The sequence below is a fragment of the Prorops nasuta genome, unplaced genomic scaffold, assembly GCF_024137725.1.
Source record: "Prorops nasuta isolate Cenicafe-Biocafe unplaced genomic scaffold, Cenicafe_Pnas_1.2 PNAS00010, whole genome shotgun sequence".
Lineage (NCBI taxonomy): Eukaryota > Metazoa > Arthropoda > Insecta > Hymenoptera > Bethylidae > Prorops > Prorops nasuta.
In genome coordinates, this window is record NW_027116807.1 from 5,537,507 (window position 1) to 5,557,069 (window position 19,563).

The 19,563-nt window shown below is 43.5% G+C and overlaps 1 protein-coding gene across 2 annotated transcripts; it reads right to left on the minus strand.

The window, feature by feature from the left end:
• Nucleotides 1-305: 305 nt before the first annotated feature.
• Nucleotides 306-18,761, minus strand: LOC136776747 (homeobox protein Nkx-6.2-like). 2 transcript variants are annotated; one of them, XR_010823133.1, is made up of 5 exons: nt 17,607-18,761; nt 15,068-15,178; nt 11,245-11,459; nt 1,797-2,058; nt 306-1,707 (listed from the first exon to the last, which is right to left on the minus strand). XR_010823133.1 is itself a non-coding variant. In XM_066732557.1 (4 exons), the coding sequence occupies exons 1-4, from the start codon at nt 18,355-18,357 to the stop codon at nt 1,852-1,854; spliced, it is 1,284 nt and encodes a 427-aa protein (XP_066588654.1). In that variant the 5' UTR covers nt 18,358-18,761; the 3' UTR covers nt 306-1,851. The 2 variants fall into 2 exon arrangements, 1 of the variants encoding a protein (XP_066588654.1); XM_066732557.1 differs by having other exon boundaries at nt 306-2,058.
• Nucleotides 18,762-19,563: the final 802 nt, after the last annotated feature.

A 19,563-nucleotide genomic window follows, 5' to 3' on the forward strand; every position in this document is an offset into this window, starting at 1 on the left:
ATAAGAGAAGGAGTAGGGGGAGAAGCAGATTTCAATAAGTCGCGCTAGCGAGAGGGACTCCCTTGCGTTCTCCTCCATTGTGGATCAAATATATACACACACATATATATGCGAATACTGTGTGGCTCATCTTTAAACCAAAAGCTGTCCGCGGCTGAGCTTTTTCCATTCCCTGCTAAACAATCGTCGCAGACACGCAGTGTGATCCAAATTGTTTCGCATAACTGAAGAAACAGGAAGAAAAATGAATTATACTGAATAAAGTTAAGCATATTGTATAGGCCATTTATTAAATTGGAGATATAATACACAAGCGATAGATAACATGTATGTATAATTTATACAATATTTTATACAGATTGTCTCTACCTTCAATTAACAATTTATCTAATTACTGTACAATATAGAGCTAATAAGTGTTTTCAGTACGTTTGTAAACTAAGCTTATAGGATTCCAAGACACGCTCGCTCGTCGCGCATTTGTTCATCAATGTGTACAACTTAGAGTAATAGATGTACTATTTATTCTCTTATAGGGTCGCTCGCTCGAGAGCTTAATCTAATATATTGGGGATTTCTATCTATCTATACCGAATTCGTATTAAATACGTCAAATATCACATTCACGTTTATCATATCTACAGAATATACAAAAGTTTATAGGCTGGCCACTTTGACCGCCAGACTCAGCACCACCCACACCGGCCTATCTCTTACTCTCTCTTTTCTTCAGTAATCGCTCTTCACGCTATACATTTCATATTTCTTCCGCTTACTTGCATATATTTATTACATTATTCTTATTATTATTATCATCCTATCCAATTAATTTTCCTCTTTTTTTTTTTAGAAATCCGGGCACATGTCGTCACATTGGCCATGATTTCCCACCCATTAATCTGGAGCTCAACGCCATTGCAGGATGAATCTTAAAGCGACATAATTTCATCGTGGAAGGGCTGAAGATAAGGATCGAAAGTTTGCTTTATGAATTTTTCAACGATTGTGTGCACTAACTCTTCTCGTAACTCTCTTTGCTATTCAAACTGTTAAATCAAACGAGTCGAGAAAAAGTAAAATTTACGTAGAAACTGTGAGTTATGAAAACTATAGTTGCATAAATAGGTCTTAATATTTATATCGTACAGAGATTTGCAGTTTTTACAATGTTATAAATATACTGAAAATTATCAACAGATAAAGAGCAGCAAAGTGGGAGATTGGCACGAGAACGCTATGCGTTTGGGAGAATCTTTTAATAAGCTTTAGATCAAGCAGTGTGTAATGTAAGGATGGTGTGGTAGGGGGTAGCTAAGTGGCACAAAAGGAAGAGAATTGAGAGAGAAGAGAAAGGGAAGTTTCCCCTTTTTGGCTTCCACCGTCTCACCACCATCACTACTACTACCGCACTACCAGTTCTCCACCACCACAACCACCACCACCAGTCTCAACGAGGAAAGAAGAGAGCAACACACGTCCGGTTTGTCTGTAGTCGGTGCGCGTAGATCAGGGAAGAAAAAACACTTTCTTGCCGTTTACTACGGCTGGTTGGTGTGCTTCGTGCGAAATCCGCGAGAGGCATGAGGAGCGCCGATGGGGTTTTGCGCTTTGGATGAAGTGCTTTGCACCGCCCCTGGCGGTCCCTGTCGGCCACGCCTTTCGCCTCTCTTCTCGTATCTCATTCTCGTCTCTCTGCTCTGCTTGAATCTGAGAGGGTGAGAAGAGAGGAGAGCAAATGAAAGAGTTAGAGAAAAAGAGTGAGAGAGAGAGAGAGACAGAGACAGTGCGAAAGGAACCTCTTGCCTAGTCGGAAGCACCGAAGCTAACGCTGCCGCCGCCACCGACGCTTCCTCAAGGACCGTATTGCTGTTCCAGCTCCCTTCTCAAACGTTTCGCTGCCGTGTCACCGTTCCCACTCGCAGCTTCCGTTTCTCCGTCGCTGCAACCGTCCTCACCCTCCCCCACCACACCTTCCACTTCCTCCTGTCTACGTTTTGCCGTCGCCATCTCCGCCGCGTGCTTCTTCCTCCATTTCGTCCTTCTGTTCTGGAACCAGACCTGAAAACACATTTATCCCACTCTTAATACCGCTCATCTTTTTTACTCACCGCCCGTCACATTCGCCAGGAGACATTTACTTCGGCGATTATAAATGTTGGTTAAAAATGGGACAATCGGAGAGATGAAAAAAGAGTGTAAGAGAGGGTGAACTGTGAAAATTCATCAGGTGACTTGGTCGGAAGTCAGGGACGCTCTCTCGCTTAAGGTAGCCCCTCCGCACCTATAAAGCTGGAGAGAGCTGGAGATGCACGCTGTAGGAGTCCGTGTCCCCGCAACAATGTATTTAATTAACGTAACGGGCGTCAGGGGAGTACGGGGCGCCACTGTAGCGATCGCACCCACAAACCACTCGGAATATCCTGATCCGTGCCGGCACATTGCCAGTATATTGCCAGGATATTGCCGGTAGCTGTAGCACTAGCGTTGCTCCAGTAAACTCCTCCTCCTCTTGCGCCCGCTCTCCCCTGCCAACAACCCTCCAATCCACAGGCTTGTTCAATGGCCGCCAAGTGGAGAGAGAGAGAGAGAAAGAGAGAGGTTAAATTAAAGATACAAGCGCGTCCCAGTGCGCGCGCGAGCCGGTAAACGGATTAAAAAGCAAACGGCCCGCCGTAAAACTTAATGGCTGTTTGGATGAAAATTAAAACACTCCGGGAATTAAGATAGCAGGGTCCTCGTCTTAGCGAAATAGACATCTGCACCGATTGACTGAAATGTAATGTTAGGGAATGGCAGAGAGAGAGAGAGAGGAGAATATTCGTTTATAATACGTCTTATAAAAATAGATTTATTTATTACGTCCAGTGGAAACTCTGACGCGAACAGAAGACTTTAAAGAGTAGTTACGCGGAGCGTGGAAGTAAAAGGGAAAGAGTGAAAGAGTATCGAGATGTAAATGCTCGACGAAATGCCTTACGAGGAATCATCCATCTTGTTTTTGAACACATTAGTCACGCACGCGTTGCCGACGGGACAAGACGGGACGAACGGGAACGGGGATTCCCTGCTGTTGCCTCACAACTGTTCGATTTATTAAATCAGGATTATCTAAGCCCATTACTTTGTCCTGTAAAGCCAGACGCAAAACCGCATTTGTAAGTTCGCAAAGCCCTCGGGGTGACAAGGGGTAGAAGGGGAAGTGGTGGATAACATTACCGATTTCTTTTCAACCGAGATAGAGGCCGATAGTCATCTAATCACGAATATTGACGCCCTTGTCCCTCCCCTACTTACATCCTTCCTTCCTTAATACCAACTCACTCACTTACTTACTCACTTTATACTTTTGCTTTGTCCATTTTCCACTTTTTTCCCTCCAATGCAAAATTAATCTTCATCGCGATACCACGCGCATTTAAATTGCTCTTTTAACACCGACAATATTACCACGCGCACGTGCACACGCACACTACGTCACCCGGATGAATTTCAGCTATCGGCGGACGGCTATTTTTTGTGGTTGAAAATGGGCTAAAGGAACACGCCGGGGTAAGAAAACAGCGAGGGATAAATTCGCGCACAGGATTTCGATGTAAATGTGCAAGGCTGAGGGTTCCATTTGCATATCTCGCAGTCTTCATCTCTGAAGCCACGGCTCGCGTTTAGTTCCGTTTAGTATACTATATAGCTTCCTGTCCGTTATTAGCACGCGTCAATCAGTGCTCGCTACCCTTTTTCCGCTTGTATTCATATACCTCAACGAAGAAACAAAATAATTTAAAACAATGCTACCAAAACAAATCTTCATCCCTGAAGACACGATTAGTGTTTAGATTGTTAATTAAATAAGCGAGTGACATAATAAATGCATCGAAAATAAAAATTAGGTATATTATGATCAAACTTCCTATAAAAGAAGATAGTGTCTCAATTTTTAGATTACTGCCAATGAGATTCTACAGTGTCTCTTGATATATCTCTGTCCATTATTAGCATTAGCCAATCGCTGCTTGTTACTCTCTTTCCACTTGTTCCTATACCGAGAAAAAAACACTATAATTTAAAAAAATACCAGCAAAGAAAGAAAATTATAGACGTAGGGTACTCGTTGCTCGGAGAGAATGACGTAGGAGCGAAGGTTCAGCCAGGCTTGAAAATTGATCGGCTCGCTTGAATAAGAATCGAAGCAAGCGATGCGGAAGGCTCTCGAGTAAATGTCATACATGACTTTACACGCGTCATCAAGCATCCCTTTTCGTGGCGCGAGCTTTCGCTTTTACGCGCTCCTGGAAAGAGAAGAATTTTTGCATTTTCAATTCACGAGAGTCAAGGGGGGACCAGGCGAATGATGCTTGCTCGCGGGATAAATAAATCGCGAGGCAATAATTGCCATCGGTTCGTGCGATATTACAAAGTGCCGAATGATCCTTCAAATAATAAGTAATGCGATTTGCGAGAATGCTGGATGGTAGTTGGGCGATAATGCGATTCTCTGTATTCCGTTCTCGTATCGACGCTTCCCCATATTGATATGCTTTCTCTCCTTCTACCCCGCCAACCCCGAAGATCAAATGGCTTCACCGATTCGCGTTATCCCCGATATTCTATTTTTATTTCGGAATCAAATTTCCTCGAACACATCTTTCTTTCTCCTCTCCTTACACTCTCTCTCTCTCTCTCTCTCCCTCTCTCTGGATTCGAAATATTTAAATAAAGCGGTAAAAATAAATAAGAGAATAATAGATCACGATCCTCGATTTACAATTACAAATGATCGATTAAACTATTCGAAAGGAAAATTAAACTAATAAATTGTATTATTGGTGTAATAATGGAAAACTCGTGAATCACACGTAATTTCCTTAAAAATATCTTTTTCTCTTTTTTTCTACACTTTCTCTGGCTCTCTCTTTGGAATCGAAATATTTAAACAGAGTAGTAAAAATAAAGAAGAGAATAATAGATCAAATTCTTCAGGTAACATGACAAATTATCGGTTAAAATGTTCAAAAGGAAAATCAAATCAATAAATTACATCATTGTTGTAATAATGGAAAACTCACACGTGATTTCCTTGAAAATATCTCTCTCTCTCTCTTCTTCTTTTTACACCCTCTCAGTCTTTCTCTCTGGAATCGAAATATTTAAACAGAGCAGTACAGATAAAGAAGAGAATAATAGATAACATTCCTCGTGTAACAATTACAAATGATCGATTAAATTGATCAAATTGTGCCGAGGGAAAATCACTCCAATGAATTATGTTATCGATGTAATAATGGAAAACGTTCGACGGCCACACGTGCCGTGTATTCGTGGCCAACAAGGCGCGTAACGGCATCAAGGGTTATGCGCGCTACTATGTTCTGCATGAGAGTCGTAGTGAATTAAGAAAACGCAGCAATAAAGCGAAATTTACCTCGAGACGGGAAAGAAAGTCCCGAGTTAATCGCCCTAACCGACTGTTCGCCAATGAAAGACCACTGGAAGAATGTGTTCGTCATCGTCATCATCATTATCGTCATCATCATCATCATTCATGATGGTTTATTCATCGGCAAGAAAAAAAGTGACGTTTTAGACCGTCGGTTAGAGCGTTGCTTAGGATACGAATAGATGGGATGGAATCGAACGCGAGAGTGGCATAAATATCGCAGGGTGGGCGTATTAATCAAACGGGAGTCGCGCGATGCCGAAAAAGTTATAAATTCGAAAACGTGGAATCGTAGGGCGCATAATTCTTCATCGGTCGGAACTAGTAAATCCCCCTCTGGTTGGCATTCAAATCCCTTTCCGATATTGCAAAAAGTGATACGTCGACTATGCAATGACCCGCGGTATAATCTGAAATCGCGAATATTGATTTATGGCTCGCGCTTTAAATACACCGGTAGAACCACCGTATTACGTTTTCCCTGTCGCTCCTACTCCTCTTTTTCGCAGAATCCGTACGACCGGCGCTGTCCATGGATTCTTCGATGGTAGCTTCGTACCCAACGATAATGTTCAGGTGGAAAAATGAAAAAAGAATTTTTCCTGATACCCTTAGTTCTGTTCTCCCAAAATTTCATGAATTCTTCAACGTTTACTTTATACCGAGCAATAAGATTGAGGTGGATGAATAAAAAAATATAAATAAATAAAAATGATGAAAAAAGAAGGGTTGTTTCGCGGCATGAAGTAATTAATTGTATACAGTGCTAATTTATCAAGTCGTCTAGGCTGCCGGCAATAAATTTAGCCCGTTAAGCGTGGACCAGTTTATTTCCTAAGCCAAAGGCAAATACTTTTATTGCCGGCTTAGTGCTCGTTAATCTTGACAAAAGAGTCTCGTAGGAACTGTCACACGCCAGAGGAGATTCGGAGAGTCGTGGCAGTACCTCTTTGCATAAATAATTGTCTTTCGCGAGAGAGGCGTTTGCTATATATATACACGTGTATATATATGTGTTCACTACCCCTAATTCTATTCCATCGACCTTCTCGACTGTCCGCTGGTCCGTCTGTCAGCAAGAATCGTCAATAACACATCCCCAATCTCCTCTCCCTCGCGCTTCGCGTATCCTACATTATTAATAGGGGCCTCCAATTAAACGTTCTGTCCCACCGAGAGGACCCTCGAAAGACGACAAAAACCTCTCGTCCCGCAGTTTCCTATCCAAATCGTCCTACTAAATGTCCTATTTGATGTGGAAAAACCTTTATCAGGGTGGAGTCGTCAAGGTAAAGGGTGAGAGGGGGGAAAGGGTTGCGGTTAATTGTAGCTTACAAGTATAGCGAGACAATATTAATCTGCTATGATTTATCTGCTAATTTCTCGAGTCTCTTTAATCTGTAGCATTTCCCTAATAAAATAAGTCCAACAGAACGTTTTCCTTCAATGATATAAATCTCTTACGTCGAGCTCAACATTATTCCGCTCTTTAGCCAGGTAAATCGTATTTATTCCCTGGCAGATTGCATGTTTTGCGCTATAATACAGCTCTGCGTAATTACCGTGCAATTAACTTTTTACTGCATATATATATATATATATATATATCGCGTGTATTACAGGGCGAGAGGTCAGAGGTCAAAACGCGTCAAATCTTGACTCATCATATTTTTGTATTCGTTGCAATCGAACGAGACGGAGAGTAGAAGTTGAACGTGATAGAGAGAAGTAATTGAAGGGGGGGGGCAGGAGAGAGAAAGAGAACATCGATGGGTAAGTAGCTCAGAAATTGGCAAAGCTATTATCCCGAAGCGCAATTGGCCGTCGTCGAGTCGATGAACACCGTGAAAAGTGCATCGAGAAGGGTGCTCACCCCATATCACCCCCATGTCTCCGCATTAGAATCTAATAGGACAAAGCGAACGCGGGGCATTTGCCGGTTAAAGACCGTGACGCCCCAGCAGGAACGTCAGCCCCGCGTTACGCGTTACGTCCTCTCGTTTACCCTTCGCGTCTCGCAAAAACACTGAACCGTTCCCTACTAATCGTCCAGCTTTCAATTTTAATCAAATATCCTCCCCCTCTCTTTCATTCCATCGTATCATATTTTCATCAAACACTTTATTTTTCAGGTGAACCAACGAAATTGGATAAGACTTTTTTTGTTTAAAAAAAAAAACAATAAGAGTGCAAAGAGAAACGAATGAGGGAGCGAAGGAAGAGGAGTTGGTTTGGTTTGCGGAATCAAGCATTATGGAGTCAAGTGCATGTGGTCCAATCGGGGGTGGATGAGAGTTGAGCGGTGGAGAGAGGGTAACGCCGCCTGCTGGCGTGATTTATCACGCCGTGCCAGCGTGCAGCACCGCGTACACGCTATACCACCGTGATATGATACATGGGAGGCGGGTGGGGGTGGGGAAAGACCCCCGCTCTCGTACTAATTGACGTCATCGATATTGGTATCCGTCGACGAGCAGATTACCCCGCCGTAAACAACCCCCTGCCACGCTCCGGTGTAAGCTTTACCAACACGCCAACGCTCACCACCGTATACAGGGTTGATACTCCTTTCGATAATTGTTACCTTCATATGTCGCGAGAAGCGCGCATTTATGTATCTGCATTGTATGCATTAACAACTTGGTGCAACATTGTGGTGTGAGCTTTATCAACACGCTAATGTTCACTATCATATGGGGTTGATATTGCGTTCGATAATTGTTGCTGATTGTTAGTTTCATGCATTACGAGATGCACGTGTTTAAGTGACTCGATGTGTGTGTGTTTAGTAATCTCTTCAACATTGTGACACGAGCTTCATCAACATGTTTTGTTCATTATCATGTAAGGTTTTGTTACTGTGTTTGATCATTTTTGTTGATTGTCAGTTTTATGCATTAAGAGATGCATTTATTTAAGTGACTTGGTGTGTGTATTTGTGTTTAATAATCTCTTCAATATTGTGACGCGAGCTTTATCAACATGTTTTGTTCTGTGTCATATGAGGTTTTGATACTGTGTTTGATAATTGTTGTTGATCGTTAGTTTTATGCATCACGAGATGCACTTATTTAAGTGACATGGTTTGTGTGTGCTTAATAATCTCTTCAACATTGTGATATGAGCTTTATCAACACGCCAGAGTATTCACATTCAACCTATATATAGAAGATCAAACTATTTTTGGAAAATTTACACTTGTTATTAGAATATTTTTATATTTATTAGTAAGTTTAATTATGAAAAAGCTGATATTCCTTTAATGCAAAACAAATTTTTCAATCTTGAAGATGTATAAAATATTTTCAACAGCTGCAATCTTAACGTTTCACCAAAAACTCGCACTTACATGCTTCTGTCCACGATTCCTCTGCAAGTTTCATCAATACATCAAAGTTGAAATTGAATACTCCATTCTACAAATTGTAGCTTGATGTTTCGCGTGGAGCACGCAACTACGTATCTGTTTGCGCGCGTACTAACAAGATGAGAGGGTGCAGAAGGAAATTGATAGTGGTACAGAGGGGTGTTGCGAGGGGCGAGAGAAAAGTAGCTTGTTCTATGTACCTATCGTCGTTGTGTTTCTTGGAAAAGGAGTGTAGGTCCAATCGAGAGAGAGGGAGAGAGAGAGAGAGAGAGAGAGATATTCGAAGGCAATCTCGGCTTCGAAAGATGCCATATACGCGGAGGTGAATCGCTGCTAGCCGAGGAAATCCAAGGTAATTGAATGCCTCTCACAATCCTCGGCATCCTTTCCCCAACTTTACATCCCTCTCCCTCTTCCCTCTTTTACCGTCCTTCTCCTTATACGATTATTATTTCACCGACTCTGTCTCTCTATCTCTCTCGCATTATTTCTCCCGCTCTTTCGCGTGTATAGGTATAACATTTGTTTCTAGCCGTGTTGGTCCCCTCTCACCCTCTCTCTCTCTCTCTCTCTCTCTCGTATCGAGGAGTACTCGCGGGATATCGGGGGCTTATCCCCTCGCCATCGCTCAGCGACACGCAGACTTGTAGCTTTCAATAAAAATGTAAATATGGCGGCGTGGAACGAGCCAATGACAGCGCTACATCGACGCGAGGGTAGTAGGAAGGGTAAGAGGGGGTTGGGAGAGGGGGGAGGAGCGAGGAGGGTTTGCGAGGGGTTGCGAGGCGCCGAGAAGCCACCGCGAGGATGCCGTGAAAGCCGCGTATAGTAGGAGTAGGAGATGGAGATGGGGGATGAGGAGGAGGAGGAGGAAGAAGAGGAGGAAGAGTGGAGGTGGTGGTGGTGGTGGTGGCGGCGTGGAGATGGCGGCCGCCGACAACCCCTCTCCTGCTACTCTTCCTCTTCCTCCTCCTGCTCGCAATGTCCTTCACCCCCCCCCCCCTCCTCCCTCTACCTCCTGTAGTCTACCACCACGTTCCAACGCTGCAGAGCAAGGAAGGTGTGGCTGGGGTGGATGACAGCGAGCTTAAGTGGAAAGAGAATCCAAGAGTGGGATTGGTTATCTCGGAATGGAAAGAGTGCAAGAGCAACGGAGTCCCGTTCCGATACTTTTGCACAATTTCCTTTCGCAGAATTTTCGACACGACCGGGATAATAATGGTACGCGTCTTCTTCAAGGATTCCCAACTCGAGATTCATCACCACCCGACTCTTCTTCCCCCGGTGTAACCGTTTGGAGAGCCGAGCTTGTACCATAAAAGAGGGGGTGGAAGCTGCGTAAAAAGTTTTAATGAAATAACGAAGGGAAATTAGAAAAAGGCTGACGATCATTAAATTTCGAGGAAGAATATTAAGAGCAGGAGAGGGATAGAGGGTTGAAGAAGAGAGAGAGAGAGAGAGAGAGAGTTCTCGCGTTATCCAGAGTGAAGAGTTTGAGGATTGAGAGGGTGGGGGTAGGATGACGCAGGTGGCGCAAAGCTTGACACGTCTCCGGCTCCCGTTTTGTCACCAGCTTCTTCTTTTATCCTTGAAAGTTTTTTCGGAGAAGCCGCTTGTTAGCAGGCCCACCGGTAGCAACCAGCCACGATGATGGAGTAAGCCCGCAGCCACCCGGCGCGAACACGGATGCCTTTTAAAACGAGCACATCCCCCCCCCCTTCTGCCCCTCTCCGTATATTTCCCTCCTCTTTCCTACTTTTCAAGACTCTAATCCGTTGACATTGCCGTTAAAGCGACAATTTTTCTTTTGCCAAATCGCGTTAAAAAAGATCAAGAAAACGAGACTCACTTTGACCGGTAAGATATTTTGTGGAAGTGAACATGGACGGTTTTTAGACAAGCAGAAATATACCTATCTCTCTCTCTCTCTCTCTCTCTTTATTTACACTTTTCTTTTTCTTTTTTAATTCTCTAATCCACTGATATTGCCGTTAAAGCAACAAGTTTTCTTTTATAAAATTGTGTTTAAAAAAATTAAGGGAAAAAATTCAATTTGACGGGTAAGTTATTTTGCAAAAGTGAACATGGACAGTTTTTTAAACAAGCAGACATAAACTCCTCTCTCTCTCTCTGTCTATAATTTTTTTAATTCTCTAATGCACTGAAATAGTCATTAACCTTTTAATGGCTGATACGTTTTTTCATCAAAAACATGTCGTATTTCCGCCATATATCGTATAAAACCCCAACTCTGATAGCACATGATATTCAAGGGACAGCCTCAGCATGTCCAGAAGAAGTCTGGATATCTACGGAGCGTTTCAATGATGTAACGATAATATTCGTGCTATTGGAGAAAGTTGATCACCAAGATGGTGCGAAAAAAAGTTTCAAACAAAAAAAATGCAATATAAAAGAGGAGGGATGAAAGAGGGGAACTCACTTTCACTTGCGACTCGGACATTCCCAGTGCGTAGGCAAGTTTGGCACGTTCGGGGCCAGCGAGATATTTCGTCTGCTCGAACGTCTTTTCGAGTGCGAAGATTTGCTGACCACTGAAAGTTGGCCTCGTGTGCTTCTTCTTACCAGCCTCGTGGTCTCCTTGGCCACCCCCAGCCGACCCCGTCATCGCTTGTTGGCAGCCCAACTGCTGCGATACTGCAACGAAAGGAGAAACTTTTTAGAGGAAGCCGCAAGGCCGCTTGTCTTCTTAATTAGAGGGCTGGGGTAATTAAGAGGGACTCTCCTCCGCGTGCTTTGGTACGTGCGGCTTTGCGCGGGTTTCGTGCGTACGCGCACTGCGGGACCTTAATTTAATAAAGCAATTTGTAACGGAATACGGAACGAGGCAATAATGGCCAGTCGGCGGAGGGTTCTAATGAGCTGCTTACCGCATCCGGTCCCCCCTTTTTCATAGGCACCCCCTCTCTACCTTCACCCATCACACCCCCGAAACGTTCCTAATCCCTCGATCGACCCTGCCGAAATTTCATTAATTTTTCAGTCTTATCGAGAGGACGAATCTCCTTTTTTCAATACGTCACGTAACACGGACGATTTGATTCGCATACGACCAATTCGACTCGCTCAAATACGACGATTAAATTAACCCAAGAGCCACGCGTCCCAAAGATTAATCCGACCATTTGGACCAGCCGCAGTGGAAACTAAACGTTTACGTGTAATAACGTATCGTAAAAGTGTTTTTATTTTAATTCATCAAAATTTGCATCGTTTACGAAATGAGGAATTGTAAGAGGGTTGAGGGCATCGATCGCTGAAGGACGAAACTGGACGATAGTGTATAAGAAACACGTGCTAGATTTTGACGATGGTACGGGGAAAACGATCGGGCGTGTCAGCGATTTTTTTCAGTGCCTTTTCTCGCTGCCTTAGCAATAATAAGTATGCTGTCATAAACTGGTCGTAGCGCTCCTGGATACTGTTCTTCTATGAAGATCCTCGATATTACTATTTACCTTTGTCCTGGTAAATTACATCGAGTTATACAGAAGTATAACGATTTGCAAGGTGGTGCGATGAAAGTCGATAGGAAACCACGAAGGGGTTTTGTTCGTGGAGAAGGATATTCCGGGGGATTTATAAGAGCGATTAAGGAAACCGCAAAAAAAATCCGAAGCAAAGTGAAAGAACACGTGACGAGAGGGAGGTGTGGTGTAGTGTGGTATAGTGTAGTGGAGTGGAGTGGAGTGGAGTGGAGTGAAGGAGAAGGAAGAGAAGGTGGATGGAGGTAGGTGGGGATTGTTATAGATCACCCTGGAGCAGCACATGTGCCGTTATGTAGCTAAGGAGGGTGACACGCCACTACAAATTCCGACCAACGTGTGCGAGTTTGTATGTGCTGCGTCTTCTCACTCTCCCTCTCCGTCTGCGTGTGCGCGCATGGCTTGCTCCCGCGTGTGTAACGTGGCTACCCTCGTTTCTGCCTATCCAAAATATCATATTCAATATCAACTCTCTGAAACCCCCTCTTTTCCCATTCGCTGGCAAGGATAGTGGAATATTCATTTCTGATATATCGCAAAATTTCTTGCTAGTAAACATGGCAAAAGATATTGCGGTAAAGAACTAGTGATTGTGTGATTTGTGGTAGTGACTTGCATAAAGATTAGAGCTGAATGATTATATCATATTTTCAACATCAACTCTTCAAAATTTCTTTCTCTCCTATTCGCTGACAAGGATGATTTGATATTCTTTTTGGATATATCTGAAAATTCCTTTGCTAGTAAACATGGGGGAGGATAGTGCTTCGAAGAACTATTGATTATGTGATTTGCGGTAGCAGATTGTGTGTAAAAATTAGAGTTAAATGATTATATCATATCCAATATCAACTACTCTTCAAAATTCCTTTCTTTCCCATTCGCTGGCAAGGATTGTTGAATATTCATTTTGCATATATCTAACGATTACTTTGCTGGTAAACATGGGAGAAGATAGTATTGGGAAGAACTATTGGTTATATGATTTGTGGTAGTAGCATGTGCAAAAATTGAAGTTGAATGATTGTATCATATTCAATATCAACTCCCGAAATCCCCCCTTTTCCCATTCGCTGGCAAGGATGGTGAAATATTCATTTCTGATATATCGCAAAATTTCTTGCTAGTAAACATGGGGAAAGATAGTATGGCAAAAGAACTACCAACCGTGTAGTTTGTAGTTGTAGTTGGTAGAGTTGAATGATTATATCATATTCCGTATGAGCTCTCCAAAATCCCCTCTTTTCCCATTCGCTGGCAAGGATGGTGGAATATTCATTTCTGATATATCTCAAAACTCCTTACTAGTAAACATGGGAAAGAGGATAGTGTTGCGAAGAACTATCGATCGTATGGTTTGTGGTAGTAGTTCGTGTAAAAGTGGAGTCGGGTGATTGGGTTATTTTTGTTTTTACGCCTTGATAGGAGAAGGAAAGTGGAGGTGGAGGGGTTGGTGGAATAAATAGAAAGCCGGTGGTTCCCGTGGCGGTCGTTCCCTGGGCTCACGAGGCCCATGAGCCGATCGGCCTGGAATATAAAATATACCGGTAGCCGGTGTAACTTACGTTCCCGGCTGGCTACACGAGAAATGGATACCGTGATGCCGCAGTTAAAATATTGCCAGAGTTATTCGCTCGAGTGCGGAAAGCCTTACTTTATCCCTCCGTTTCGTCTTTTAACAATAATACATGGTATATATACCGTAGTTTCTCGATTATAGTCAGCCATAAAATTTGAATATAATCCATAATTAAAAACATATTAAGGATAAAAATCTCCTAATTCGAAACTTTCTATTGGTCATCGTATTGTTTTTACAATGTCTATCCACAATAGAAGTAACTCGTCACTTTCTTTCACCAATAAAAAGCATAGAGTTAAAAAACTTATATTCTTAATATATGCTTAATCGAGGTTTAGATTTAAAAATAGTAAAGAAACATGCCTTTTAAAATTGTTAAACCTGTCTTAAATTCTCAGGATGTCAATAACTACATGATCAGTACGTATATATGCTGTTGAATTTTTTCTCTAGCAAGGCTCGATTTGATGAGTACGATGATATTCAGAGAGCCCCTTGTAACACGCACACACAAGCCCATTGAAATATGAAGCGTACTCTAATGAAGCAATTATTACAGGTAGAGTCCCATTACTCGGTAATCTTCTTACAGAAAAATTTGCGCCTTTCAGAAAGAAAGCTGGGTAATTACCGTTCCCCCTCCTTTATCCAATTGTACACGAAATTTACGTTCATTGCATCGCATGACGCAGTCAGCTGATTTGGAGTAAATTAATCCGCAGTCAGAGGATTCGCTTCTGCGCCACGGTAGCTAATTACTCGTACTGTGTACGTCCAGCAGCATCGTCATTGTTGTGCATGTGTGTGTATGTGTATATGTAAAAGTGTATGAGAGAGAGAGAGAGAGAAAGCCATACGGTTTTCCTCGCAGGAAAACTCGCATGAATAATATTCATCGGAAAACGTCGTCACGTCCGGTACAGCGAGAAATATTGTTTTAGCTCAAGCAATGTTTCCCTTCGAACGTTTTTTCCGCGGTGTTTTTTCCACTGGATCCTGCTGATTTTCGTGGCACGAAAGCAAACACGGCAGCAGCTGCTCTCCAAAGTGAAATTTATACCTTCTTCACAGGCAGCACTAATTTGCCCTTTAGCTTAATTTTATAAAAACTTTCCTTAATTTGCGATAGACGAATCTCGTTTTGCCTTATATGATATTACAATATTAGAACTACTCACGCGTGTGCAATCTTGCTCGCCATGCCAGAGGGTCGCTGACCAATCCCTGAAGACCCGGCCAGTAAACGGCAGGGTGCCGGGGTTCCGTTCTTTGCTGAAATTGCCCGATTCCTGAAATTAAAACGAGCTCTAAGTATTACTGCATCACGAATTAACCAATTCTTTCTCCTTATTCATACAGGCAGAGACAACACACTTTCTCTCTCACTCTCTGGAATTCTTCCAATCGACATCTATTTGTTTACCGATCCGCACCGAGTTTTACGAGGGCAATTCGTCATGGAGATTTTTCACCCATTGATTCTGCATCGTTTCGACAAGAAGCGTATTACAAACTTAGAAAACGAGAGAGACGGATAATGGTTTTATTGTGGTAGTCAAATGTTTATTTGGCAATCTATCTCGTTGTACAATAAAGTCATTTATGTTTTAGTGGCATGCCGATGTCGCGCGTTTTACTTGGAAGTGGACAAGTGGGTGAGTGGTCAAGTGGTCAGAGCAACTAGGCAGCGAGGGAGATGCGTTGCTGGAAACACGTGTTTCGAAAGACCGATTGTCCGATTTCTTTTGTCCCGACGCTTAAAAATCAAGCTGGATTTATGAGGACCGTAAAAAAACTCGAGGCATCCGTGAATTCCATCGAGAAGGAACAATTGTGAAAGCAACCACAACGACAACGAGGGATAAAACTTGGTAATAAATGAGAAGAAGAATGGAGAGGAAGAAAGAAGAGGGAAAATAGAAAATTGGACCTTAATGAAGACGATGCAAGGTTAATGAATTTTCAAATGTATCGTGCTCTAAGTGAGTATATGCATCTACACAATTTTGTCGATAATGTTATTATTCGATAGAATGAGAGAAAGAGGAGGGGAAGGGGTAGTAGAACGTTAATTACGAATACAGGCGCGTTACTAGATTAAATAGCTGGCGCATTGGATATAATAAGCTGATGGAGCCGCGCGTTTCCGTTGCTATACAGGACACAATTACCTTTTAGCGATATTGCATCGTCCATGTTAATTGTAATGGCGAACCCCTTTATTCATGCTAATTGCGCGCCAATGCCAATTATTGAAATCAACATTAATCTCCGGCCAGTTTTAATACGCCAGCAGGAACAGAATCGTATTGGCGCGTCGACTGCATAATAGAATTATCAGCATTTGCATATCATGCATTTGTTACAAGTGTTATTGATCACTTTATTCCCATTCATTTTTTTACTATCTTGATTTTATTTAAACATATATATATATATATATATCACACTCCTTTCCAGGCTTATAAGTGATTCTGATTTTTATAGAGGAAATTTCTGAAAGATAAGCATTTCGCCTGATTCCCCATGTATACTGCCACGCTATATCATAATATAGTACGAGCAGGGTAAATCTAAATATACATTTTCATGCGGCACATTATATTATACGTTCCTTCCATCCCAACCCCAACCCCACGAGAGTTTCGAAAGCTGCGCGTATGCTAATAAACTCGTAACGGTTAAATAGCGCGAGATAGCGGATAAGATAAAGTCAAATGGCTAATATGAATCCTTATTGAATGAAATCTGATTTTATTATTGACCAAATAGAATAGATTCGATGAGATATGCTCGTCAAATTAATTTGTTGGCTTGATCGATACGGTATCGCATCTAATATTTCATGTTATGTAAAGCTGGTGTATTATATCATAGTACAAGTAGTACTGCATAAAACGGGAAGAAGCGAAAGAACCGTATAACGCGACTGTTGACTTTGTTTATCTGACAGATATTGTTCGAATTGAACGTTCTTGCTTCTTAGTAGATCGGAACAGTTTTTAAATCTGTCGCTTTTGACACTTTGGACGCACAACGTAGTTTTCCCTGACAAGAGATAGTATTTCTGTTAAAAGAATTCTGTATTTCTTACGCCAATTTTTTCTACAAGCGCACTGACGGGTTTCTCTCCACTTTGACACAATCACGAGAAAATTCGCAACCATAGCAGTATTCACAAAATGAATATCTGAAATTTTAGCAGCACACAGAATTAGGTGCGGTCCCTCGTTAAATTAACGAGCGAGTCAGGAACCGCGTCACTTGACATTCATAGCGTTATAAAAGCTTGCAATGATTTGGTGGGAAGTGCTTTCATTTATAAGGGTATCTGTAAGACATAGTTAATCGATTTTACAGTAGCGTACTGAATGACACGTTGAATAAGGATGTGCGTAATGTTAAAAAAGCTTGCGATGAATCGATAAAAAAAGCTGGTATCATTTGCGCGTCCGGAATGTACCTCTAATCTACGCAGCTTTAGCTTTTTGCGACACGAGATAAAAGCGATGTAAATATCTCAAATCGAGCTTGCAATAATTCAACGATAAAAGCTCTCATCATCGGTGTCCATAGGAATCTGTGATTGCTTCTCCGTTAGCTTACCGGTAAGCTCGCTAAAACCCTCATACATGACTTAACAAAAGCTCTCGCAAAGATTAAACGATAAAAGCTCTGGACATTCAGACAGAATTGATCAACGGTACACTAGCTTACCGGAAGACGCGGTGAAACCGGCGTGCATGGCGTATCTGGGTGCAGCCGGGGGTAGGTGCTGGGGGTGTTGCAAAGCGGCAGCTGCGGCTGCGGCAGCTGCAGCCGCTGCGGAATGCGTTGCTGCCTGCGGATGGTTGGCCGCTGGCCTCGAGAGGATCGTGTCGATCCCGTGGGGGTTACTGCCGACGGAGGTGATGGAGGTGGCTGGACTATGCTTGCCACTTCCGGTTGGCGAAGATTGACCTTGGGAATGAGGAAGAAGCCTGGGGATCTGAACAGGTTGCTGTTGTTGCTGTTGCTGTATGTGATGATGCTGATGATGTTGCTGCTGCTGCTGTTGTTGTTGCTGGTGCTGATGATTACGCTCGGCCATGGAGTGAAGAGCGGCCAAAGGTTGACTGGCGGCCAACATTCCGCCGCCGGCGGCGCTGAGATTGAGGAACTGGAGAACGTGGGGCGAGGCTGCCGCGTGGAAATCGTGGAGCCAGCCGGGTCTCGGAGGCGGTGGCGAGTGGCTGGAGGGTGGAGGTGGCGGGGAACAGGAACCGAGGGAGGAGCCGGCCGAGGAACTTCTGTCTGGCTCTAGATGTTGCTGTTGCTGTTGTTGCTGTTGCTGCTGGCCCCTGTTGCTCAGCGAGGACATGTTCTCCGGAAGTTCGGAGCCCTCCGGGCCTTCCGGGCTCGAGCGAGACTGGCACGGCTCCCCGATCTCGGCGCAGCTCTTGCTGTTGCTGGTCAGAGAACACACCATCTCGCACCACGCATAATTCGAGAGTGGATGGAAAATCTTCGAAGAGTTTCGGACTCAGATTGTACACCGCTGCTTCGACAGCGGTCTAGATCTTCACAATGTTCCCTCTCTCTCTCTCTATCTAAATATATATATACAAATATATATATTTATATATATGTATATATACATATATATCTGAATCAGCAAACTCACTGGCACTTTTCCTATTGTAATTTAATAATTGCACATTGGACGATCATCCAAGCACTGTATAGTCACTGAAAACTGTCCACGATGGTCACATGCGTTATCACAATGCGGGGGAGGTTGTTGCCGGTCATTCCGGCGACGGACTAGGAGGTTTGTGCCGTGTGTCGTGCAGTGAGGCGATTGCTCCGAGCGTAACTACTGTGGCGTCTAGCGAGAGCCTCTCGCTCTCGGTCCAGAATGAATCTCCGAAAGGGGACGGCATGCGCGCAGGCTTTTGCCCATTGGTCCTGCTCCCTTCGTGTTTTACGCGAGTTGGGCGGCACCGGGGACTCGATTGGACGAGGCACAATGATCCACCGGAAGTGGAGGTGTCCGCGGGCGGGGCCTCTCAATCTCGCGTTAGCTTCTTGTTAAGCGTCTTTCATTGTGTGTTTAAATTCGTAATTTATGATCCCGACTGAATAAAACAAGAACTGGCTGGCTGGCTGGCTTGCTTGGCCGTTTCCTTCCTTTCCTTCGTATACTGCCACTCCGGAGCTGTAGTTGGCTCGAGGACTGGGCAGCTCTGCGCTCTGGAGGTGACATCGGAGTACCAACCAGCGTGCCACCCGATAACTTCCTTCCTCTCTCTCTCTCTCTCTCTCTCTCTCTCGGTTTCATCCATCCATCTCTCTCCCACTCTACGATCCACACAACTCCCCCCCTCCCCTCCCTCCCAACGAGACGTAGATGGAATCGAGTTATTTGCCCCCCGAAGTACGCCAATGCACGTGTCAACGAGAATTCGCTTATTTCATCTCGATGAACCGTTTCTCCCTCCCTATCTCTTAGCCGTACATACTTATATCGCTCGCTTCCCAATGACACACCGTCCTGCGTGTTTCACGCTGAAATACATATTCGAACGTAATAAATCAGCAGCGACAGGCTTCCTCATTGATGTTTTTGAAACGGTGATTCGGTGCGAGCAGGCAACGGAACAAGCCATAAAGCCGCGCATAATTCATGGCCGAG